Source organism: Anopheles nili, chromosome 3 (genome assembly GCF_943737925.1).
Source record: "Anopheles nili chromosome 3, idAnoNiliSN_F5_01, whole genome shotgun sequence".
Lineage (NCBI taxonomy): Eukaryota > Metazoa > Arthropoda > Insecta > Diptera > Culicidae > Anopheles > Anopheles nili.
In genome coordinates, this window is record NC_071292.1 from 1,965,814 (window position 1) to 1,992,689 (window position 26,876).

Here is a 26,876-nt window from a genome sequence, read left to right on the forward strand (position 1 = left end):
GGAATGAATTGGGGAATCTGGCCGGTGGCAATTTTAACCGTTCATTGCACTGCATCCATCTCGAGCCGATGTCGATTCCACTGATGATTACGCACAAATCCAAACCCCAATCAATCGATTCAATGGACAGGAAAAAATCCCAGAAATATACATTTTCAATTTAATTAAACCTAGCAATTAATTCGATTTCACTTAGGTATCTGGTACCCCATTACCATGGTGCGCTCAGTCGCAAGCTACAAAATGGCCAGCGAAACAACGTCACTATCGAAACAGAATGCAGCACACCGCTCATAGTAGTAGATCTGAGCTGTGTTTACGGGCAAAGGCGCACGCATTGATCATTAAATGATAATGATTTTTTTCTCTCCTATATAAATGTGTTCGGGAAGTTCGTTTAATCTCGTTTTATTGTGAGGCACTTCCTCAATCAGCGCAAATTAGTGCACGTATACATATAGCTCGTAGCCATGGAAAACCGACCGAAAGACCGTATATGAAAAATGTATCATATTACAAAATGCATTAAAAAACACCCACAATGTAACCATCAAACGTGATGGCATTATGTTACTAATTGCAACATATGTTGTTGCCAGGGTAGCGTATCCCCACGGTGAGCACATTTAATTGGTCCATTTATTCTGAAATCTTCCGCCATCGAGACCCCTCGCGCAAAGCCGACGCGGCATGATGCCCAGCTAGAATATTAATGTCATTGATGTATATGCATAAAATTGCAACGCCTCATCCTTTAAACAAATACCACCTGCCCACACCCACGACGGATGGACTTTAACTGACCAACTGACTTGGTAAACCATTCGCCTCTTCCTGTTTGTCTACGGGTAGCATAAAACCGCCGATCAGTAGCACTCATTAAAAGGGTATAGAAATAAACATTGGTTGGAAGGATGCGTGCTATCACGCAGGATACATTCACCAGCTCTTAATGGATGGTGAGGTTGGAGTGCAAAACACCTCTCGCTACCAATGGGGACGGCGGGCGGGTGCTGGTTATACTTCCTGTCCATTTTCAACTGCTTTTGGCCTTTACTCGACATGAACGCTGCGCACAGTAGCCGTATGCGATCGTGGTGAAAGCGATAAATATATACTCCTTTTTTATCTAGCACCCACACTGCCACACACCAGCAACCTGCGGCTTATCACCCTATGTTGGGAGTCATAAATCAAATCGTAGGGTTGTGGTTCAGAGCAACCCTTTCTAACAGTGCCTGCTATCGCTCCATTTCTCTCATCATAACACTTGCAATCCTTTTCTGGCGCACTCACTCAGGGTAGGGGCATCATCGATGGTGCATCGCCAGAGCCGATGGAAGATACTTCTCCACCATCATTTTCCGTCCAGCCGGTATAAAAAGCACCCCGATTCACCCGGCTGCCATGGAATGTTTTATGGTTGCAAATACAAAAATGATTTATTTGTCGATGGACCACCGATTCAAACAACAGTCTCGTGAAAGTCCCAAACACAAATGGTAGCACAGTTTAAGGTTGAACTAATCGCGTGCCGACGCTGGACTCTCGAACAAGTCGAGCTCATCAAGTGAGACTAAAATTGTGATATGAGCCTAAAAACCTAGCTTTCGACTGAAATAATAACTTCAAACTATTCCCGTTGACTTTGTCTAATCGCTTGCGATTTCATTAATCTTAGTTAGACTTCACTCCGAAATACACTCACCTTAATTGCACCAATCGCAGCCTGTTTGGTAGCGAATGTTACGAAAGCACAGCCTTTACTCTGCCCGGACGGGTCACGCAACACCGTACACTCTTCGATGGTTCCATGACCCGAAAAGAGCTGCCGAACATCGTTCTCGTTATACTTTTTACTTAGCATACCGACGAACAGCTTGCGTTCTGAAAAGAAGAAAAAAGGAACAAAAGAAAAAAAAACTTATCAGTTATTGCTAGAACGCTAGATGACATTGGTTCCTATAGCTCATGTCGCTCCGCTTGCTGAAATGCCCCGTGAATGGAGGCGCATGGTACCTGAATGGATAATACAACAAAAATATTTTGTAGTTAAAATGGTCAAACATTCCGTAAAGTAAAGTAAAAGTACATACAGTGTTAACGTAAACGACTATTGGATTAAGAATGCATTTATTTTCTAAAGTCATACCATTTACTACGATAGCGTGAAGAAAGATACGTATAACCAATTTTATAATGTCTAAATTATTCCGCATAAGCTGTTTATTGCCTCTAGTGATATCGCAAAGCTTGAATGCTGAGGCTACAGACGCATCCAGAACAATCTTCTTGCGCATAAACCGTGCTGCCTGCATAATATCTTGCAGGATAAATTGTTTTTTCATTAAAATAACACGTCCTGACTCGCCGTAGCAAGAGAAAATGCAGCTTAAATTGACCATTCATTCAAGTGTTTCGGACGGGATGTCTCCATAGGTTGCATGTAGAAGATCCGCAAAAGAGAATAGATATTTTTATTTGAACTATGTGCAATACTACAGTCGGTGCACGAAAAAAAGGTCCTTATGCAAATAGGCACTGTCCACGTTGTCAATAAAAAACATGCCCTGTTACTGTACAATAACGCTGTATGCAAATATGGTACTTGAAATTATGTATCATTTCCGAGGAAAGGTGAGTATTCTTCTGGAATAATGCTCTGAATAAGATAATCGTTTCCATAAACAAAAGATCCATTTTCCACTGTGCAAGAAAACTATGTCATATGAAACACAATTACCTGGTTCAATTTTCACCTAATATTTTACATGCCATTGTGAGCGAAAATATTGATGCTTTATTCTAATAGGAATGACAGTTTCCAGTACTTTTTGTATTTGACTTCGTAAAAACTGAGAATGGAAATTTATTTAACTGACGCCTAAAACAACGTTCAAACCATGCTTTGCCAATCAAGCTGATAATATAAAACATTGAAAACAGATATCATCCACTCAACGAATTGATCAGCACAAATTGAATGTAACCTAAAAGCCCTTTATATCCTATACTCGTGTAAAACGTTTACTAAGCTGACTATTAAGCTGTCTCTTTGGTCTTTTCAGAAAATCACAAACAATTTGACAGCAACGAATCTCTACCATTTCTATTATAACTTTGCCTCAGAGTTCGTCGCGAAGACAGAATGACTTAGCTTTGAATCATAAAATGTGACCGCAGTGAACAGTTAATACGCCACTAATTGCCAATTAGCGGGTTCGGTTTTCATATTCACGATACATGGATTTATTTACTGATGTGTAAGGTCTCTCATTTCTATGGTATAATTTGCAACGCCCCAGCATTGTACAGACAAAGCCGTTATTGCGAACACGATTGGTTGTACTAGTTCGATGAAAAACGTTAAGCTACCTATTCATCGCGTGGATGCTTTTCTAACCATTCCTTACGAGAAAGTAAGCATCATTTTCTATAGAATCAATCTCGTTTGGTCCTCATAATATTTTAAACCTATACATCGCACTTTTCATCGCGCTCTAACATGAGGTAGGTTACCGTCTCAATCATACTACTGCTCCGACATCAACGAATTGCACAATGACGTTTTATCACCGTTGTTTCTTGTACACATGAATTTTTCTTACTTTGAATTGGGTTTAAAATGGCTCTTCTTCTATAAATGTTAGACTTATACAAACAACATCTATTGCATTAATCGTGTAAACTTCACACAATTTTCCTCTTGTCATCTATGGTTGTTCAATAACATATTATTCATTGATCTTTGAGAAAGAAATATTTCAGATATAAGAAATTTATCAAAACATTGATGATTAATAGAGAGCCATTTGCGAGTCTGTGATAAATTGTTTACATACGAATACATATTTCTACATACGAATACATATCTTTATGACTATGAAGGCCTAAAATAGTGTGAGGTGAGGAAATGATTCAAGATTTTGCCAATCGATGCATTCTAAAAAAACATTGTTGAAATATTTTATCAGAAATTTTAAAACATATCACTTTCGAAAGTTTTCAGCAAATCAAAATTTCCAGTATAGTCCGCAGCCTGAATGAATGTTTCCAAAACGATATCAAAGCTTTACATAAGATGATGATAAGAGTTTAACAACTATCATCGTTGCAGAGGTAGCAATTAGAATATGAATTTCGTCGGAGTTTCCGGGAGAGTATCGTAAAGAGATAGACGAAACGTTCGTTTAACCATTCGCAAACCTCCGTCCCTAATGATTGCTTCTTCATTTCATTCGGCAGAGTTTTCCTCATAATGCAGTGATATCACAATTACATCGAATCGAATCGTGCAGATCAACTTTGTGGCGGTGCTCGATGTATTCTGCTTTTTGCGGATCCATTGTGTTTATGATCCTCGCTGTCGGTCGTCATGGAGACGCCTGGTAGCTCGTACTCGAGAAAAGTTGCTATCTACAGCAAACATACCTAGAGAAGAGTGTATTAAAATACATACCCTTCATCCCACGCCATAGTGAAATCACGTTCAGTTTTAGATTGCTTATAGCTCACATCCTGTTCCTTGCATATCGACATCCAAATGTGAAGGTTCGATACCCGCTTGCTCGTTACCCATAACGTTCTCATGCTTATGGGCAGGAGGATTTATTCCCTGGAAATGATGGGTGGGGTGATGTCTACTGGTGAAAAATTATCGCTTCTCTTCCCGCGTACCGACATGACCAATGCTCATGCGATAATGATTCGCAAATAAATGCTCTTGCTGCTGCTAGACGAGAAACCAGCATACAGCCTGCTGGTCTTATAGCTTCTATTTTCCGTTACGCAGCTGCTCATTGAATGGAGGATGGTGCTCGTCTAATGAATGTGACAGAACATACAGTGCAGGTGGTGGACTGGAGGTGCTGCGTCGGTATCAATTACGCGGCGAAATATACCCGTCATCGCAATGCTACACAGCTGGTACAGGGCCGGTTCGCTGATGGCCATTGCGTATACGTCGCGTTTGGTCCTACACCATGTTCCGCGGCCTTATCTGCACACCCGAAACCCGCCCGACAGCACATATTGCGTTCAATCTCACCCATTCCTAAGCCCAACCTCACACGCTAGAAATAGCGGATGGAAATCAAATATGATTTCCCTCCGCCAACCGTGCAGCAACCGAACCGACGTCCGAAAACATCGCCCAACATTGTACAACTACTGCACCGGTGACGTGCCCGCTTCGTCATCGCCGCAATCGCGACCCGCGAGTTGCCGCCTCCCGGCACACAAATATAAAGCTCATCCATAATTATAACGATAGTGATTTGTCAAAATCCTACAATCTCATATCCGCGCATTCCTCCGGGCTTCTACTGCGTGTCCTGTCTCCTTGGCGCTACACATGCTCCTATCCCCTTTTACCGCTCAATGGGCAGCAGCATAGTGGCGGCCGATACCATCTCCGATGCCGGGTGTAGTATTTGCTATCATATTTATCCGAGGAAATGGAGACATGGCGCATGGCGGGAAGCGACGTACTCACTATGTACGTACGTAGGACGAACCAGCAGATCTTCCTCAGGACTCCTCCACCACAGCTCGAACGATGAATGAGGCGCGTTCGGAGGGTGGTGGGTTACCAACGCGCGAGAACAATAGCATAATAAATGTGCAAACAACCACGGACTGTCAATGGAGGTGGGGTAGTGTGGCGCATTGATGGTGTCCGGGAGACAGAGAGAGAGAGAGAGGGGGGGGGGGAGGTTCGTTATACACCACCAACACAATGGCCTTTCCAGAGCACTCATACACACATGCTCAGCGAAGTAAACATATTTTTCCTTCTAACCCCACTGGCAAAACCAGCATCCAGCAAACGACCGGCTGTTGGGGACCAAGCGGATGAACATCGGCAGGGCGAAAGGCTGCGGCAACCGGCACAAGCATGAGAGTGTTTGTTTTCCACGCGCATGAGATGCGCTTTTCCAGCGCCACTGGCATGCGCTTTATCTTATTTTCGACCGAATCGACCGAACCGACGAACGGTGGCAGTGGCAATAGAACAACAACCTGAAATCGGGCGGTGTTCCACCTGCCATCGGAGTGGCAGCAACCGATCTCGGATTCTATTTGATAGTTGATTTTTCTTCCCTTAAATCAACAATAACGAGAACAAACACAAACAGTCGCGGAAATGATACGTGGCCATTTATCGCGGTGTGTGCCCTGGCACTTGATGCCAAACGAGCTATTGTGTCCTTTGCACGCCGTGGATGGCGCTTTTCCCTTCCATTCGCGCCACAACGCTCAGGTTTCCCTACGGCTAGAGCTTTCTGTAGCGTTTTTTGGCCGAAGTGATCATACATACCCAAGGAAACGTTTCCGACGGTGGCAGGCATGGATGTAGCACATCGTTCGGATGATTGTTCGGCTGGCAGTGTAAGGAAAATATTTACATTCCAGTTAGAGCGATGTGAGAAGAATTGGATGTAATTACATGAATTAAGCCCCGTCCAGTTCATCGTGTCAAAGACCGACGGTAAACAGCAGCGACACATGCAACAGTGTCATCTTCCCTGTCGCCCTTTTCCGGAGCACAAGATGGATTGCTTCTGTGTTTCCTCTCCCTTTGCGCCTATCAGAGGTAGATTTGTATGTGTACGCACCACACTATCAATCAATTTGGTAGTGGACTGATATGGTCGAGACAGTCCCGAGCAGAAACACGGCATTGAGATTGTGGTTGCCTTTGCGATGACTCGGCTAGACGTGTGCTAATGAGATGTGAAAATGATGCGTACCCCATACAAAACGTTGATGGAAAAGATTTTTACACGAGATTTCAACCAAACGGCAAGCAACATTGTCAATTATGACACTGTAACTTCATGGAAATTACCTAATTAAGGATGAGCTCTATTATGCATTTTCGACTAGTCAACGAGAAGAAGACGTGCCTGCCACAGTTGCTATTGAACAAGGAAAAATGTAATGGAATTACCATTATTCAACAATCAAAACTAATATACCAAATAAATCATTGTCAATAAGCTAGGGATCCATTATATCCAGGGAGCATATTTATAACAACGGAATATGTGACCTGTTACGTGACCAAAAAACCCAACGACATGTTAAAGAAACAAAGAAATATACTATACCTTATGAATGAATTATTAATGATAAATGAAGTAGTCTCCACCTTTTCGTATCACGTACTTCATTCCTCTCTCCAACGAATACACGTTTTTGTTCTATGCACTTCTTTTGTTAGACTGTATGACTTAATGTGTGAAGTATATGCAAAAAAAATTACATTTTTTCTCATTCAACTTTTTCAACGGGTAAAACTATAACGTCTAACGAATGCGTCAAGATTCCATGCTGAAGTTTTTTCATCCTCATTCATCCGCAAAGGACATTCAAATATTTCATACATAAAACACACCCTATCTAAGGACTCAAATTTGGCTAACAAGTCATCTTGGACTAGAAAGTAAGAAGTAGTTGAACGGGCTGGTCTACTCCACATGCTCACCAAATAATTCTACAGTTTTCTAATACTATAGTAATATACTATTCGCATAGAAATAAAATAACTTAACTCATAAGTAATATTTTACATAAGTAAAAAAATAGATGGAAGTAAAAAAATGCCAGTTGAGGCACCCATAATTTAAAAACTCACAGTTGGAAGAGATTTTCCGACCCAACTCGCACACCGAAAGAAAACGAGAGACTTTCTTCCTAATGGCGGCGGCAGTTAAAATGTAATTAAAACCATATGCGACATGATTCTTAATTCAGCCCATTTTCAGTCGCTTTTGGCTGTTTCTCAGTATCCGCACCCTTGAGACCGGTGACGGCAGCGGAGGCGAACAAGCGGTAGTTGTAAATGCTGATCATTGCCATCAAATTTTACGACTCCTACGAGTTGCATAGCACATCGCACGATACAACTCGAGTGGCTTCGGCATAACACGACTGAAAGGACGACACTTCCGGGCCGCCCTAGTGAGTCAAATACAACAGTTGGTCAGCAACAACCGGCAGGCTACGCTGGTCTGCACCCGACAACCGTCATGGTTGCAGCTGCAAATTGCACAATTGCACTCATTGCCTCTATGCTAATCGTTTGTCATCGTCGTTCGGGTCGCCCTAATGCACTGGTCCCATTCGATGGCAAACATTGGCTTAGGATTGGAGGCACCGACGCCATGATGACGCGTGCCGGAACGTGCAGTGGAAGCAATTTGAGATCTACTCGTCGGTCGGAGCCAGTAGCGAAACGAATCGTGCTACCCCACACATTGACAAAGCGTTTGAAACGACGCCAGCTTATGTCAGCACGAATATTCTAAATGTCCGCGAAGGTAATTTCATCCGGCCTTCTCATCATGCGGCACAGACCAAACACACATTTTTGCGTAATTTTATATTAGTGCGCTTTTAATTAACGAGTTTCCCGCGTGTTACGTTGCCGGATTGATCGATCATTTATGTTTCATAGAGCGCGAACGAGTCCTGTCGGGCATATGCAATTTGAACACTTGTCAATATGGATCTTATTTTCACTCACACTCACCCGCCGATTTTCGCTCACTTATTCCGTTGATTAGCGAGAAGCAATTTGGTTCATTGCATTTCCCCAACGGGAAACGGACCAATGTGTCCGGTCTAGTTTAGGTTCAGGGCTCATTAAATCTGCAACGTTTGATATCGAAGTATTTGCCACAAACGAAATAATTGAACATCCTGACCGGAAAGTGACGCCATTTGTTTGCAGTCGTTCTCCACGTGTTAATACGTAATTATATGAAATGATGTTCGTGTTTAAGCATTCTACCGGTTCAAGTGTAAGTATCTTTCTACATGACTTGAATGTTACTTTGACATTACTCAATTAAATTAAAGTGAAACTTTTTTGCAAAGTACAACAAATTTTAACCGCATAAAAACATAAAATTTCACACACAGAAGAACGCGTACAAAATTATGACAGGCATTTTGCAATTAAAAGTATTTAAAATAAGTCAAGAGCACATTTGGCTTGCCGTGGGTATCCACAAACACATTCTTTATCCTTTTTGCTCCGTGTTTCGTAACGCTTGCTCTGGTGAATTTGTTTCTCCAGCTCCTAGCAGTGCAGTTTTATCATACTCTGCTCTTTTCCTCTTTTACATTATCATTATCCTTGCACTGGTAACCCGGGAAGGATTTGCATAAGCACTGCTGCTTCTGCCACATCGTACAATTATTCATTCATTACCACGACCCAGAATTGAAGCAGCAGTGGCAAAGAGGGTCTTGCCACAAAGGGTAAAATCATAATTGTACCAAGAGTGGGGTTAGGATGCGGAACACAGACATAGCGGAACCATATTGCACGCTGGCCATGTCTCCAAGTTCTCCCAACCGGCGAAAAGATGACCAACGGAGCGAAAGCAACGTGGTGTTGGCGGGCGACATTATTATACGTTCCGGGATGGAATTAATATTCTTTATGCATTCCAGCATGGTTCGAAACGCGCAAGTACGAGGCGGCAAAAATCACGTAGTCGTACTTAAAGTTTTCCGGCTCCGGTGTCGGTTGTTACAGGGATTTCATGGATTGGTTGAATACATCTAACATACCCTCAAACACTTCACCCATAACTCCACATTGTTCCATCCGGATTATCTTTCCATTGGTTGTGTGTGTCATTTCAGCGAAAAAAAAATTACATGGTCGATTTTATTAAACAACATTTGGAATGTCTGTGTACATTAATTATTTCGGCGGACCAGATCTTTTTTTCTTGATACATTGATAGTTGCATAGTTTATATTCATTTTTACATAATGTTAAGACTTGCACTGATGTAGCTGATAATTTATCAATTGATATAATGGAAAAAATTGTATTTAATTCGAATAATTATTTGACATATACTAATTTCTATTTTAACTAAGTCTGTTCCTTCAGTGAAGTCTATAATACCACGTCCTGATAAAAACGTACATTTTTTTCTCGTTCCACGAACACAAGTATGTTATTTGAAGGATGAAGAGTGTACAGTATACAATTCGCGGTGCAAATAATAAAGTACATTCTTATGCAAAAACACGAAACGCCCATCTCACTCGGGTATGCCATGAAAAGAAGAAAAATAAACGAACAGAAAACATGCCATGTAATACAGGGGGTTGATGCCTCTTATTGCTGCACATTCCAACCGCTGATGCAGCTTCATGCAGCTAGGATGTATGCATGACTTTATGTGCCTCGCTTTTTCTTCCAATTTTTAAAGATACCAGTGTGATAAGACTCCACTCTGCCTCTGCAAAGATGACACTTCACGAACTGAAATGAATCTTCGGTGTCAACGAAAAAATACCATTCTAATCTGCCCCCCCCTTCACAGTTTGTTGACTTCTTTCGTCACATTCCTGTCAGTCTTTCAACGTTGTTTTTGTGCATAAATTTAGCACGAATAAGACGAGCATGTCTTAAACAAAAAAAAATCGTTCTTTGCAGATAGCTTCATAATAAGAATTGTATCTTAATGATCTTAATACGAGCCATCCCTAAAAAATTTGAAAAATACTCTTTGGTCACTGATAAAACGATTAATAGCGAGGTTCGTGGATCATTTTGTTCCTTAGATAAATTTATGGTTTATGGTTACGGTTAACATACATACTTTTGAATTTGAACTTCGACAACTAACTATGATAAATATTCCAATAATAAATACTGCAATAATTCGAGTAAATATTAACACTATGCATACCAACTTCAACGGCCAATGTAAAATGCTGCAATATGCATGATATAACTGTCATGCAAAGAGAAAATAATGAGCTTTGCAGTACAATTCGACATTTATAGCCGCCGACAATCAAATGATGAACGATTGAAAAACGGTTCTTTTTTATTTGCAAAATCATGATTCGCTTCTTACCACCAAAAATGCATATGCATTTAAAGCAGCATTCCTAACAAAACTGCATTTGTAAATCACAGAAAATGACAAACAAAAAAAATCATCAAAAGATACAATAAACCCGCTATCGTTATTATCTCATTCATATTTTGGGCACAACTGTTCCATATTGCATTTCCTTTTTGACCTACTCGCAACAGCGGTGCGTGCTAAATTGCATCACCTCCCAAATAGTCATTGCCATTGAATGCAAACTACAACAGAGTGGCGTGGCACATGTAGCTACGTGTTGGTTTTTGATTTGCATAATTCATATTTTTTAATTTCGGTTTTGACACTTTTAATGCCAGAATTCTCGTGACCAATTGGCTCTCTTTACTCTTCGATTTTTAACTTAGTTTTCAGCACCACACTTTCAAGAGTTTGATAAAAAACGTTACGGGATATATTCATCCATTAAGCGCAAACGTGGGCCATGGATGGAAAATTGAGGTCGAGCAGCCAGGCATGCATTTTATGATCCATGCACTTGCGTCGTATCTTTAATACATTAAAAATCGCACGCAAATATAAAAAAAATATTTGCGTAAATTGTCAACGTTGCGATGTAAAATTTAGGCCGACATGAGATGGGGGAAGTTTTTTTTCTGATGTTTTGTTTTATTGCTTTGGTCGGTCGGCTTCTTGCCAAAAGGAACTTTATGACCATTTTATAGCTGTGTTTATGAGAGTTAGCCTGGATACAAAAAATCTCAAAATAAATTCACGAACCAGTTCTGTAACACATTGCCCACCGCTGCTCCAGCTGAAACGCTTTGTTTTAAGTTTATAGTGATTCCATTCCGTGAAATGCAAGTCAAAAGGATCAAGAACTTATTGCTCAACCATAAAATATTAATGTAAATGTAATGGAACAATATAACTGCTTACAACTGTGTATGGATTAAGTTTGTTCTTAGAAATCTTACCATACTAAGGCGTTCAGTTCGCACAGCAATAAATAGTACTTGTATAAATGTTCATTTAACATCCTAATTTGAGATTTGCAGCAATATATTTATGTTGATTTACCAACCTTAAACCAAAAAAAAAATACTCTCTCTGCTTAAACTTTTCTACATCATTCAACATTGCTCAAGAACCACATGATGAAGTCTTCTGGTTTTATACATACTTATTGCATCACTGAAGCAAACATCATTTAAGTTCCTTGATATATAAATATATTTGTAGCAATCGTAATAAACCCTTGAGCAATTGCCTACATGACTATTACCGACAGCTAATTCATACGTCTAGGATACAGTCATTATTTGAAAACAATGAGCCACGCTAAGTCAATCGTTGCTGTTTCCTGTCTTTTATGTCGAGCACTGGTTCACAATGGATTGAATATTTTGTATCCTCTGCACAGGCAACTATACCCTGATTGAGCAATATTTATGCAACGTCCTGACATTGTTTCCTGTTATAAGAACTATGATAACAAGATCCTGTTCTGCATCACGTTTACATTTGTATATTTGAATGGGAATTACTGGTTGCTGCAAATTCATTCATTTCGTCGCGACGTAATGGACGACACCAATATATGTAGCTATGTTGAAGACTTTGAAGTTGACAATAACAATGAAATATGTATATTATGCTGGAAAAGCACTACAACTGAAGCCCAGAATCAGTTGGATAGTATCGTAACAAGCTATGTGCAATGAAATGACTAACTAATCTTGGCAATAATATATGATAAACGCATGACACTAAAAACATCTAGCCGATTTGAAATAAAAATTTTGCTATAACACAAAATTATACTACCTAAGCGCGTTCGCATACGTAGTCTTAACCATGGGAACCATCGGCGATGGATGCAACCCACTGTCAACCTTGACAATGCATTGTTGAACAGACGATGCAGCTAGTTTTGACTTCGACTTGCAGATAAAGGTGCGTGGGGAAGCACACAGCCATCACCGGTCACAGTTTGCCGTTTCGCTGGCTTTTTAACTCCTGACATACCTTCCCCCATAATTCCCATGAATTATTCCCCACCATTCTGATCTTTCGCGTGATGACTAGAGTTTAGTTGCGTCGAGAACGTGGCTGGCACGGTTTTACGCAACTACCTTTGTTGGCCCCAACCCACTTTCCTCCATTCTGTCCATGAATTTGTGCTGGCGATTGCGCTAAAAACTAAGCGTTCGTTTGTGAAGTACGTTTCTGCTGTGCAAACAGAAGCCTAGTAGCAGCAAAACTGCGTATGTGTGCTTGAAGGCTCTTGAATTGCAATTTGCTGAGTGTGTCGCAAAACGACTCACTGTTAGGCAGCATACGTATCATCCCCAACGTAATCACAGAGTCGTGGGAGAGCCTTCTGTTGCGGGTTTTCGTCGGTGGATAAAACCCAGAATTTTTTGTTTCATCCATACTTTTGCAAGCCATGCAGGTTTCGTAAGTAGAAACTGAGATTTACAAAAAAAACAGAAGTACAACAAGCAACAGCAAGGAGTAATCTTAGTTCAAGTTGTTATCATCGTCAATAAAAAAAAAATATTGCTTTTTATCATGTTTAATGTTTACAAATATTTGTCCTATTTCTTATTTGTATACTCCATTATTATTATTGATCTTAACACATTTATTGTCACTTACATTCATTATTTTCAAAGTAACATACTAAATTCAACTATGTTCACCCTTGGGTCGTAACACTCAAATGCCATAAACTTTGACATTATTTCTAACTCTAATAAACGCATAATCATCACCTATATCTAGAGAAGAAAGCATCATTATAAGTCAATTTCTTTCAAGATAGATGTAATGTGCCAGCCTCCCATTCCTTACGTTACTTTCACTACATTCTATAAATTATTTATTCAAGCCAATAGTCTAACCAGGGTCGGACAAAAAGGTTGAGAAATCAACCACCAACCAACGACCATTCGGTCAATTGGGACGGCACTTTTTTGCTAGACAAATACATTGCAGGTAGAGGAATTTCGACTGCTTACTGTGCCAAAGAAAATATCAAACAGAAGTAACATTGTTTTATCTTATTTCTACTATATTTCGAAACCACCGAAATGAATTCGTCCCTTCACTCTCTGATATTTGTGGTCTAGGAGCACACCACAGAAGATTTTTCAATGCAAGTGAAAGCGAATCCTCTGAACGAACGTATGCGACCACCCTAGCCATCTGACAATCCAGAAACACGTTCAAAAACACCCGATATACTATCAAGATGATGGAAAATGCAAATTTCCTCCTATCAACCACAATTTATGGTAAGTCTGGTGTCGGAAACGTATAGAAACCTAACTGAGAAAAGGTTTAATTTCTAGACAGGCGAAAATTTATTATTTCACACACTTCTCAAACGCCAAAAAGCGTGTAGTTTGTATCAGAAAGCTGGAACATGCTGAGCCGAGGTGTGTACGACGGCATGTTACAACTATTGAATGAAAAATTTTCTCAAAAAAGCAGTCAGTCTTAAAAAAGGCAGCAAAATTGCAGATTTATCACTCGTAGAATTTGTTTCTTTTAAATTACACATGATACAAGCGACATGCTATATTATTGTAAACAACTGTAAGATATGCCGGTTTACGTACCAAGCTGTTCTTGAGCAGTCCAATGGATGAAGTTTCGTATTGATTTCTCCATAACAACCGCAACCATAGCAACATCAACATAACAGCATCACTATCAGAAGAGCATCCATCAGCTCATGAGACTGGGTAAAACACAACAAACTCAACATAGAATGGAGTCAACCACGAGCCCGACCGCCGGTTTGTTGTTTCTAAAGGAAAAAAGCAAAATACATGCTGCGGCAACCAATCCTATTCATACGGATACGACGGTAGCATCAGCTCGTCCTATTCATCTTCCACCCATGCTACTAAACTTTACCTATCCTTCCGGGAAGTTTTCCTAAACGTCCAAAGCTCATTCACGCCTTATTTGTTCTGCCAACTTATGCTCGATGCGGTGGTAAGTGAGAGGATGATGTGCAAGTAGCTGCATTGGAGAATGCTCGTATTTTTAGTTTCTTCACAAAAGAAATGGATCCTTCAGGAAGCCATCCGGAGACAAGCACACGACTTCAATGTTATATGAGTGTATATTTCGAGGCATATGATACCTGAAGGTATCACAGCAGAATATATAAAATAAAAACGGTATAATACAAAATTAAAAAAACATCTTCTTTTAGTGGAAATGGCGAAGAAAGCACTTAGAAAGAGAAAAGAAAGAGAAAGAGTAGATTGAGAAAGAGTAGATTTGCAGCAAATTTGACCTGAATATTACTAAACATATTGAAGATTATTAAAAGCTTCAATTAGATTTAAACATGCATTACAACAGAAGTGGAACATAATTATTCGTTTAAAGTACTCAACTTTAGGCACAAGATTGAAACAACCAAACTATTCTCGTTCCTTTTCTGTTACAAAAGTGACATTTAAATTCGTACTAGTCACTGTTGACAACTAATTCATTTTGAATCATTAGGAACTAAAGCGAGTAGCATTCCAATAAAAACGGTCACTTGGGGATATCCCAGTAAAGCCAATACTGAACAAGATAAAGAACCAACGCCGTACAGGGTACGGTTGAATATTTTCTTTCAATTATTTCTATAACAGACTAAAGATTCAGACCTATCATAAAACCTGTCTTTCCCTTCAGCAAGATCTTCCGTCCGGGGAAATCAAGACTACCATGATGGCTAGGGCGATGATAATGATACAGCCGGATGCAACATAGCATCACTAGTCTAAATGGGAGGTCCGTTTTGGTTTGGTTTGGTGGGAGATCAACAGGAGGCGTAAGACCTCTGTAACCATTCTTCGGGGATGCAATGTATTAGCAGATTCCATATTTGGTCCTGCGCTAGCGCGGCAAGGAAGTCACACTGCTGGCCAGCTGCATTCCTTTAACACAGCAATCCGTAACCCGAAATCCATCCCTCAAGGCTCTTGCTAACTGCACTATTCATAGCCATACCAGCTTTCCGAAACATTCCGCCTCCTTTCCAAAACCCAGCGCCTGGAAGCTTCTTGGCGAGATCTTGACGATACCATCACTGCGTGTACCACAAGGATCGTTCAGCGTCCGTACATGTCTCCCCCTTCCCAGTTCGACAAACCTGGACTTCACATTGCTTATGCTCCCGCTCAGCGATGCAGTCTCTAAGGCTGTGTACATTTGCATCTAATCAGACAGATTGAAATCATAACCCCGGGGGTTGAAGCAGAACAAGCAATGTAGAGGAGTGAGTATGCCTGCGTTTGGCAAGCACATGCACACAAAAGTACACCAAGCACCGATGAAACGATTACCAGTACCTTTTCGGACTCCAGGGAATGATGCATATGAAGTACGGATCGGAGGAAAGCTGAAAGTTCATCGTCCTACCGCCGTCAATGCTCTTGTATTGACAAAAAGGAACGTGGCACGGCTCATGTTTATTTAAAAGCGGATAATAGGAACATTCCCGAGGTCAAAATATCTTCGACATTCTTCTGTTTATTTCACTCTATCATGCATATCTAGGATTAGAAGCGAGTTTGTATGATATTTTCCCCTGCAACAAAAGACAAACCCTTTTCAACATATTTTAAAAACTGATAATTTGGCACGGTAAAAATCTCGCAGAAAAAGGATGGTTTTTTTTTTCAAGGATGCTTGTGCCAAATAAGATCATTATACAAAAACCTTCCAAAAATGTTTGTTTCCATTATAACTACTAGCATACAATTTCAATTCTGGTTTTCCAACAGAACGGCTTCCAAAAACTTAATTATGTACGTATAACCGGTGTTTCTCTATATTTTATTTACGCTGTCAACGAGCAACGTCGACTAAACTCAACGCCCAGCTGTGGTTCCGGTTTTCGTAAATGAAATATTACTGGCTATGCTGGTGGAATCGTGGAGGTTTGCTAATTAAATTAAACTTCTAGTGTTACGAATTAATTTTCCCACGACTACTTTTCACTCCCGAATGCCACAATAATAAGTTGCAGATATATTTTAGAGCCCGTACAACGCTAAACGCTCGTTCGGTTATCGCGTTATTCAATTTGAAGCTGACCTGACCGGTTCTCGCATAGTTTAGTTTTCCCCCGGCAAAGCAGTCAAATGCTCATTCCACTATGTTAGTGTGTGCTCGCAAAAGTGCTGTGAAAATGCAAACCTAAAACGGAAACGTGTTCCATCAAAATTGCTCTCGTTTGGCCAAAGTTTATCACAGAAATGAAACGGCCTCGACCGCGGAGAGTTTCGGCACATCCGGAGCCCGGCCATCGGAGTGAGTATCACGGAATATGGATAAACTTGCGCAACTTCAGGGTGCGAGAGACACCAAACACGCTGTGCGGCCGTGGGGACAAGAAACTGCTTTCGGTGACCGTGACCAGCTCTAATCCATTTTCCCAACGGCAAGCGGAAGATTAATTCCGAAAACGTTTATCACTGCACGCGACGAAAACTGAAGCCGAACGGGTGAGTGGTTGGTGCTCTGGTTCGTTCCCTGCATCTACCACCCGCAATGGAATTTGTTTCTCGTTTCACCAATCTCGCGAGAGGAAATTATATGATTCTGGAAAAACGGGCGCTTCGATGATGCGGTCACGAAAGTCCCACATCCACCTCCATCTCCATTGCGCTCGGTCGTACATCCGCTGAAAGGATTTCCGCCGGCGTCATTATTATTCATCCCTCATAAAGACCCGAACCGCTTACCTACAGACACAGTTTCAGGCGTGTTACGCAAAAGCGTGACCTGATAAAAGGACATAGCCGAGGGTCGCCCGAGAGAAGAAGGGTATGGGAAATATTAGTTTAGCTGGCTACTAGGACATACCCGTGTCCTTTTCATTGTATGAGTGGGCTCACCCCGTATTGGTCAATCGTCAAAAGGTAGAATCGCCGCCAGCAAAAAGCACCCGCATCCTTCCTATCGTACATACTCAAAAATGGAAAAATTTCCGGACATTGGGCAAATACATATTTCAAGAGCGGATTATGCATTCCCATTCAAACTCGGACACGACCCGCGGTACATTTCCAGTGCCCGAGCCTGTGGGCCAGTGGCACACATTTATGAGCCACCTATCACACATACACCCGGATACACATTCTATCTGGCCACGTAAACGAACAAATGGATAAAAGGAACATACCATGTTCCACCTAATATTATGTACTTTCAATGTACTCCACATGTTTCTCTCATCAAAAAATCGACCAAAAAATCTAACTGGATGGATGTAATATCAATATGAATTTACAGTGTTCACTAACCGACATGTATTTCACAGGAATTTGCTTATTCCCATGCATGTGATATCACTGTAAGTAATCAACATTTCCGATAAAAACCGCAGTATTTTCAAAAATTGTTATCAATATCCCTTTTATCTTTATTTTCAATAAGTGCAGCAATCTAGACAAAGGACATATTGCTTTAAGCAAAACACATCCAAGGAGCTAAGAGCTGCTTCTAATATCGATACATTTGTTTGTACAACGCATGGCATTTCACACCTTGTTCGAACACCTTTGTTCATACAATTCGACGGCCATACATCCGCCATCCAATGCTTGAGAGGTCAATTGACATACTACGGAATGCGATCATTACAACACACTTAGTATGCCCTCTTTCTTCCGTTTTCCCTGCTTCAATTAGTGCCACTCCACAAACAATGACTCGATAGCGATTGTCGCACTACGTCAAACGTATACACTATCGAGAGCTTGTACACCGGGAGCATAGCATAAACTGAAACGAATTGCAATCGATAGCAATAAGTTTCCTCGTTTTCATAAGCACCCTTCAAATTATCCACGGTGCGCGTTGGTCTCCGTTCGCGACACACTGCAATCAAATTCGCATTTACATAATGCTCCGCCCGCTAGTTCTTTTTCCCGAACGGAAATCATAAAAATTCATCCATTAATTTGGAAGATAGTATGCACAAATGAGTACTACAGAACTGCGAGCAGTCTGCAACGGATCTCGCGGCGGCTGTTCCATACTGTCATTAAACGATTCTTTCGCTAGAATGCATGCGAAAACAACGCAGCTTGTCGGTTCCGATTTCGGCCTGCTCTTTTCCCATTCTCAGTTTGCGTATGCCCTTGAGCGTTATAGCGTACCGGTGCAATTTGATTACCGCATCACTACCACAAGGGCTCGCTGTCAGCAATTGGAGTCGATTTAAAGAGCACTAATCGTCTCCACGCGGGGGACGATTACCACGCTCTCACAATAAGCCTTGGGGTAGCTTGCCAATGCAATGGTGCATCCAATCTGTAGCTTTACCAAGCTATGACATAGATTACTGTATTCTAATGGCAGTGCAATACTGCTTTGGCTCACACATACAACCATCAGAACTGGATGGTTTAGTGACGTAATAATTGTTTGCAACAAAAAATATATTTTTCATAATGGCAAAGAGACTACAGCTACAGAAAGGTAAAAATCGGTAGAGAATAATATGCGATATCGTGTTTCACTATGCTTAACTTTCAATTATTCAATAAAGTATACAAATAACAGAACATCATTTTTATGAATGAATAACAGTATACTATTTTTAAATATGAGCTTTTACAAAAAAATATATTCTAAAACACTCACGTTCAGCCGCATTCGACAAAGGTGATAGCATTAACTTACATTGTGTCAAATTTAGTTTGCTAAAACAATAGCCCAACCGTTACTCAAGGGAGTACTGAAGTAACAGAAAACCTTTTTACCTCGCCACATCTTGGTAGACTTACCTATAAAGATAGAGACAAAACAAGAAAAATAAACGCTTATCAACAAGGTGTGAAATTGATGAATGCCAAGGGTCATTCTGTAAACGAGAATAGATTAAACAGTAGCTCATGAGACGAAGGACAGGCCATATGTTTATTTATCCATAGAATCAAATAGTTGAGACTGAAAGAGAGATACACAAAGTATTGTATATATTATAAGTATATGCATTGGCATTAACTTTCGTTTTAATGGTACATTTACTGTACATAAGAAGCCAAATAAAACATAAAAATATAGTATATACGATACATGCGATTGAAAAGGAAGGTTGAACTATTCAAACTTGAATGAAACGCCCTAAATCACCTGATGATTATTTATATTATTTGTTTTATCTTCTATAAAGTAATTTATCTATTATCTGCTAAGAGTATAACTTCTTAAGTCTTATAAGTTTTTAACTTCTTGTCATTTCCTCTAAAACGTAAAGAGAAGAGTTAAACATTTATAAACCCAAGATCGATACTTTGCTTCCAAGGGAACACATAGTTTGAATTATTCCACGAAATGACACCATAGACGGAATGCTCCGATGATATTCATATCATCAAAAGATCCGCCTAACAAAATAATCAACGTTTGTTGTTGTATCACCGAGCTATGAACGTCGACAGAATCTACCTTGACCACAAGTACGTACGATTCTTTCCCAACTAACAGATAATAAACATGTCACGCAAATCTCGTTAGAATTACGACATCAAAAGTTACGCTTACCAGTCGCGAGTAGGGCGCATGAAAACAAAATAAAAAGCAAACATCATCCCAGACTCACGAGGAAACCAACGCGAATGGGTATGCCATCGAAGAGACTGATGTCTATGCATACTATTGCAACTGCAGCTCACGTAACGTTCAGTGAACTCGTTTGCATTTTGTTAATCAAACAGTAACTAAAACTGATCATTGTGATAGTTCTAATGGAAACAACGGATGTCACATTATGCGGTTAAAGACTTGTTTTATAATCACAGCCATCACGACCATCGCAACACCGCCAAAGCAAGAGCGATGGCAGAATGCACTGGAATAGCCAATGAAATATTTCTCTTCATTGCGATTATCTGTTTTAGCACGTGCCTGAATTTACCGTCTCGCACGTATTGATTCGTCCGTAAGGTTTCATCTTCATAAGCATACAAACAAAATTTGTGAAGAACATGTGTTGTGTTTGATTATCTAAAGTAGCAGTTATTCACAAAATTACAGAAAAAATGGCATTGTGTTAGAAACATTTCACGGGTATGCAACGTGACAAAGCATTAGGTGTGGTGAAACTAAGCTGAAATCTAAACGACGCTCGCATATTGCATATTGCATGCGGCACAAAAGAAACTAATTTATGCTATTATTTCCTTATTGCACCTCGAAGGAAATTTCAATGACTGCATTTGAAAACATTTAAATTCAACCAATCTTTTCTGTTACCGAAAGTAACTTGAGAAAAACTATCTTTGCTTAAAACCGGTATTGTTGTGAGCGCTAGAGTTTTACCATGAACCAGGAAAGTGTTTCTTGGACTAGTTTTATTGCCACATAAATTCATTCCGCTATCCTCTAATGGTTTTTGCTTGGCTGAGAGTCGTCTTCTCCTCATAGCTTCCAGTAGAAGAAAAGTTCCTAAGTCCTTTTACCTTTCCTAGCGATCAACAAAGCTGGTAAGGAGACCTTCCATTTCGCTTGATTCGAGCCGAGGGGAACCGAAACGCTGATTTTCGGTACATGTTGGTCGACTCTCGATTCGATATTGCCACAGGAAGTCACACATAAAATCCCAACATGAACGAATGAAGCACACCACCTGCAGCACGGTCTGACCAGTTCGGTGAAGTCTTACGTTCAAATCGTGCTGGTGCAGAATATCGGACGGTTTTCCTCTGCATGTCGTAAAATAAATTTTCTTCCCCCAATCAACAAACGTGAGAGCAAAAGCTAGAATAACTAATCGCAATATACGACACACGTTGGCCAGGCAGAAATGTGTTTTCGTGGAAATCTACCTTCCTGTGTTTCAAAGGATAAGGTGAAAAATGTACTAGAAGAAAAATGTTTCGATATCCGCCCCGTTAAAGGAGGCATCCTGTTGTACCGATGAATAGCTTCGCATTACGTGTTCGATTCGGCTTATAAACATTCGTTCCCAATATATTTTCGTCTCGTTTTTACGCTTTGATGCGCACAAACATAAACATTTTAAGACTGGGAAGAGTTGTTACGAAAATTAGCTGATTTGTTCCAATATTCAACATTTTTGAACACATACAATGTTATTTAACAAATTTTTGCTAATGTTTAGAATAAAATTATTACAAGTTGCAAATTTATCTGATCGTTTCGATTCCTGAATCTGCAAAGCTTACAAAACAGTGAATAATCGATAGAAACTAGCTGTACAATCTTAATGGTTTTTAATAGTTGCAATCTTTTTAAAAAGATAAAAATTTAATATAAAAGCCGTAACAAGTCGCAGAGATTGTGATTAAGAGAGCCTTTTTCACACATTATAACATCCGGAGAGAGTAGAGCCTGGCTATTATTCATGATCCACCAAGAAAACCATACCATTTATGGCAGAATGAATAGTACCAGATCGGCGGGCAACAATGTAACGTAAGCCACGGAGTTTTTCAAGAGAAAATTGCATAAAATATAAACTAAGCCACTTTAGCTGGAAAGGGATTTAGTATAATGTGTCGTGCATATATTTCGCACGAAACGAAACAGACTTTATTCGCTTCCAAAGCCAGCACTTTTATCTATGGAAAAGTTTTCTCATTTGTTTAGGCGACTCTCTTCAAGTGCCACTTGCCGTGGCAAAGGGCATTACGGGCGTGTGCAATTGCAAAGATCTTCCTTATGCTGCACAAAGAAAAAGTGCGAACTGAAGTTTTGATAATATTGGTTTTTCATCGTGCCAGCTAGGCATCGTGCCAATTCAGATATTCGTCAATTTCTTCTTGAGGTAGAAAGCAATTTTGTACTGAAAAATATTCCCAAGCCATCAAGCTGTTAAATAAACGTACACAAGTCAAGATGCTTAACTAAAACTAAAACCATTGCCAGCCGATGAAAAACTTCTCTCGATAAAATTTCAAACGAAAAATAAATACACGTATCGAAACTAACTGCACAAACAAATTGCAGCGGAACTATGGTATGGTATGTATGAGCAATAGTTTTCATTTTTCTGTAAGATGCGTCAGACTTTGGCAGCGTACGGATGATAATATTACCGAAATGAAATGACCTACTCTTGCCGAAGCCATATGAATCTTCTCAATGAATGAGTCACATTGATCAAAACTCTACACGAAATATAAACCTATTGCAAATATACGTATCAAGCCAGGAAGAAGGTCAAGAAAAAAAAACTGTTTGAATAATTATTGGAAGAGAAATGAAGCACATATTTATTTTCCAAAAACTTTCTGTAACCAGCATTCGTGACTCAACGAACAGAAAGATCGCTTGATATGAGAAGCGACGGCTAGATTAAAGATACAAAAAGAATGCTCCACTACCGATTCCTCTAAAGGGCATCTTATCGATCTTTACCATGATGACGCTGCGAACAAACTAACAGCGGTGTGTTATAGGTTTTTGAGGTTGTGTTTTCGCTCGTGTACAGATTGAGCCAGTTGCTGAACGTCGCAAAGATGGTACCATCAGTCTTAGCACTTACTACAGTTTCTTCATTTAGGTTTTTCGCTGCGAACACACGCTTCCTTGGTATAACATAATAAAGGACTATAAGACTCCTTTCAACATGCTTTTGATTTTTTTTAAAGTTTGTTGCATTGACCACTATACAAAAGTCAAAAGTTCTCCAGATGGTGACCAGATTTCTAGCATGTAGTGTTTTTTGTATTTAATCTTTTACGCATGATGTGAAGAAACGTTGGCTTCCTGTTTCATTTTATTCTACTAAGGAATTCAAACACTTTTTAACATCTTTAAAAAGAGTAAATATTTAAAAAAAGAAATCAAGTTGTTCAATTAATTGATTCAAACATACGCTTAGATTAATCAGCCGAATAGAGTTGTTTTGCAGGATTTAACCAATCAAGGCCGTCAATTGAACATCGTAAAAGCAACTCATTCTTTCACCCGCTCAAAAAACAAAATTCAGAATGAAAAAATATTCCACTGACACCAACAAGCATAATTCATTCATAAAACTGTGTTTTACCCAGTCATCGAGAAACATTTTCTTATGCACATAAACACTTCTATTACAAGACGACGTGGACGACTACTGCTTTATTTTTCCTCAGGGATGTCGGAAAAGGTAACAAAGCAAGACTAAAAGTCACGTCCTCCGCAGAAAAGCACAAGAAAACGCAGTCAAACGTTAGAAGAAGAAAAAACAAACATACTGCGGCTCTTTGGCTCATTCCCGGTTTGGGGGATACGAGATTCTGCCGCACTTGCATATACGGCTAGACGTAGCAATGCACTCTTCCGTCTCTTTCTTTCCTCGGTCACAGCGCTTCGTTCACCGGAGAAGAAGATGGTAAATTAATTGATATTCATATTACATAAACTATGTTCCCCTTGGACGCTCGAGTTTGCTTGTGGCTGGGACGTCTTTAGTGATCCCAGGGGAGAAATGGTTCTGGGATCCGAAGCTGGCCAGCTTCCGGCCCACTATCGTAGCGATTACCCGTTGGTGGCCGGTGACTAATTTCGCAAATAGGACAGACAGCACAGTTGCTGTACTTTTAACAGCCTGTCCTCCCCTTTGTTTTCTTGGAAACAACTTCCCTGCAGGTTGCATGTAGATTTCCACAGTGAAAGCAGCGAAACCCCTCCAACTGTCGCTTCTTACTAGTTCGGTCGAAAGAGAAGTACGCGGTTCAGAAAGTTTTTTCTTTTCCGAACTAGTTTTTTTGCCTGTAAAAGGAAGTCGTTTTCATTAAACTCCACTCAAGGAACAAGCCAGGAAAACAAGGACCTGCAGTCTTTAGAAAGACATTTTTCTTTTCTTGCTTCAATCCTTGAGTAGGTTCTGCTAAGCTCCGCAGCACCATTTTGAAAGTCCTCATTACAACACCCAACATGTCCCTGCCTCTGCTACTTCCTATACAGGACACGTCGAGGCAGGTCGTAATAAAGATCCGCAACACTCCTTTCCACGTCCGGCTTAAGCTACGATCATCCGCAATTCGGGAAGCTCCTGGTGGACTGAGGGAAGTCTTGCGCTGCACAACTAAGAATATCTGATACGGCTGCACTAATGCTTTCTCTATGCTTTGAACGACAGACGATGCTCCAACAGTAACTGAGGACAAGCCACTCGCTGCAAATATCCTGTTCACTTCAGTCAGCCGTGAAGTGCATAATAATTAGTGCAAAGGCAGAGAAGCAGCAATGCAATCAATAATCGCCTTCGATAAGCGGAGTAAATCGAGTAAGACTTTTCCCTTTGCCTTTATCCTTTCCTCATTGAAAAAGGCAGTCGTAGAATGTAACAGCCGAGAAGACGGACGACGATGTACTATTCAACTGCAGCCTCGGAGGGCTATCGTTCGCACCTCCAGGTTTGGCCAAGCTCGTTCAAAAGAGCTCGATGAGTACATCATTAAATTAATGAGCACTAATGAAATAAATGTCAGATCAAATTGAAATTTTTACGACGCCGCCCCTTTACAGGTTTAACAGAATAAAAGCGAACGATGAGTCAGTAGAGAAGGGACACTTATCGAAACGATGTGCTGATGGAAAACCGATGTACTTCTTGGAAAATATTCTTCCAAACACTCGCATTACATAAACAATTACCGTGAAAGTATTATATTTTTAGTAAAACGATAACGTTGAAGAGCTTATTGTCTAGCTCGGTTAGTTTGTACATTTCATCTTGATTTCTTAAGCATATAAGTTGCGTGCGATAGAAATTCAAAAAATTTACTAAAAGAAAACAGTGTTCATTGCTGCTGAGAATTATGTTAATAAAAGGACACGCCCAGGAACTTAAATGTACTTTTATCTATGCAGCACACGAAAATCCCATACTAACCTGGCACTTGGTACGGTGTCGGGGTAGGTGCAGGCAGCCAATAAGCTGCGCTGATGGACGGATACGATTTGGAGGATTCCTCATTTCGCAGCGGACAGATCGGTCCAACTCCGGCGCCTCCACCAACCACTCCGCCACATGGACTGCTTGGTGATTTTGTTCGGCTTTTCATATTTATGATATTTTGTATTTTCGTTATCGTTTTCACGGCACCGGGTGACGTTTATTCGTTTGGTATCAAATTTTTGGTATGTGATACAGATTTATATATATTTACATACGTTTACGGAGTTTCAAACATTGACCATTACAGCATAACATTGCATTTCAATCCATTGTATGAAATTTCCGAACAAAAAATACGCCAGCATCATCCAAACGAGTGAAATTCCATTTAATTTTACATTCAATAATAGCCGTTAAGAGCATTAGAGTACGTGCACCAACATAAATGAACCGAACGCGATACGCACAATAGCACAAGTTCCAACAATGGTCCGATCCATACGCACACGAGATTGTTTAGACCGGATTCATATATTTTTTAAGTCCAAAATCGCCAATATAGAAACAAAAGAAGTATATTTTAAAACCAAGCAACATGGAGGTTAAATGGTTGTGTGATGATATATGGTGGGTGAACAGAGATGCCCACAGTTCGTTGAGGGTTGGCGAAATAATGATGTTCAGCAGAAAGCGGAAAAACAATCATGTTTCTGTATACTAGGTACTATGCTATGCTAAAAACGTATGAACTTCGATTTTTTATTTTTATCTATCTTCTTTGCTCTGAATGAAATCGAATGATGTTTTTTTACACCGTAATTATAAACGTGAATGTTCCAGTATCCAGCAACAAAAAAATAATTTTCACAAATAGCGATAGCTGTGAGTAAGGTAGCAGCTATTTGAACAGCAATGTTGCTTCAACAATCATTACTTCCATAAATTATCATAGCCGAAAAGAATAGTTCTACGGATCGAAAAAGCATTACGGCGAAAGATATTTAGGATCCTACAGAAAACACACATGAACACATACACACAAGTAATCATTGGCTAATTATGCTACGCACACGAAACACATTCTCGCAATTATTATGTAGAGTATATTTTCAACACGTCTCTTCACG

The 26,876-nt window shown here is 40.1% G+C and overlaps 1 protein-coding gene across 1 annotated transcript in view; it reads right to left on the reverse strand.

Annotated features, from left to right (window-relative positions):
• LOC128726126 (CUGBP Elav-like family member 2) overlaps positions 1 to 26,876 on the reverse strand; it is a 164,058-nt gene that overhangs the window by 14,189 nt on the left and 122,993 nt on the right. The window contains exon 5 of the mRNA XM_053819916.1: positions 1,709 to 1,887. Within this exon, the coding sequence (XP_053675891.1) occupies positions 1,709 to 1,887 (179 nt within the window). The remainder of the gene's footprint in view (positions 1 to 1,708; positions 1,888 to 26,876) is intronic.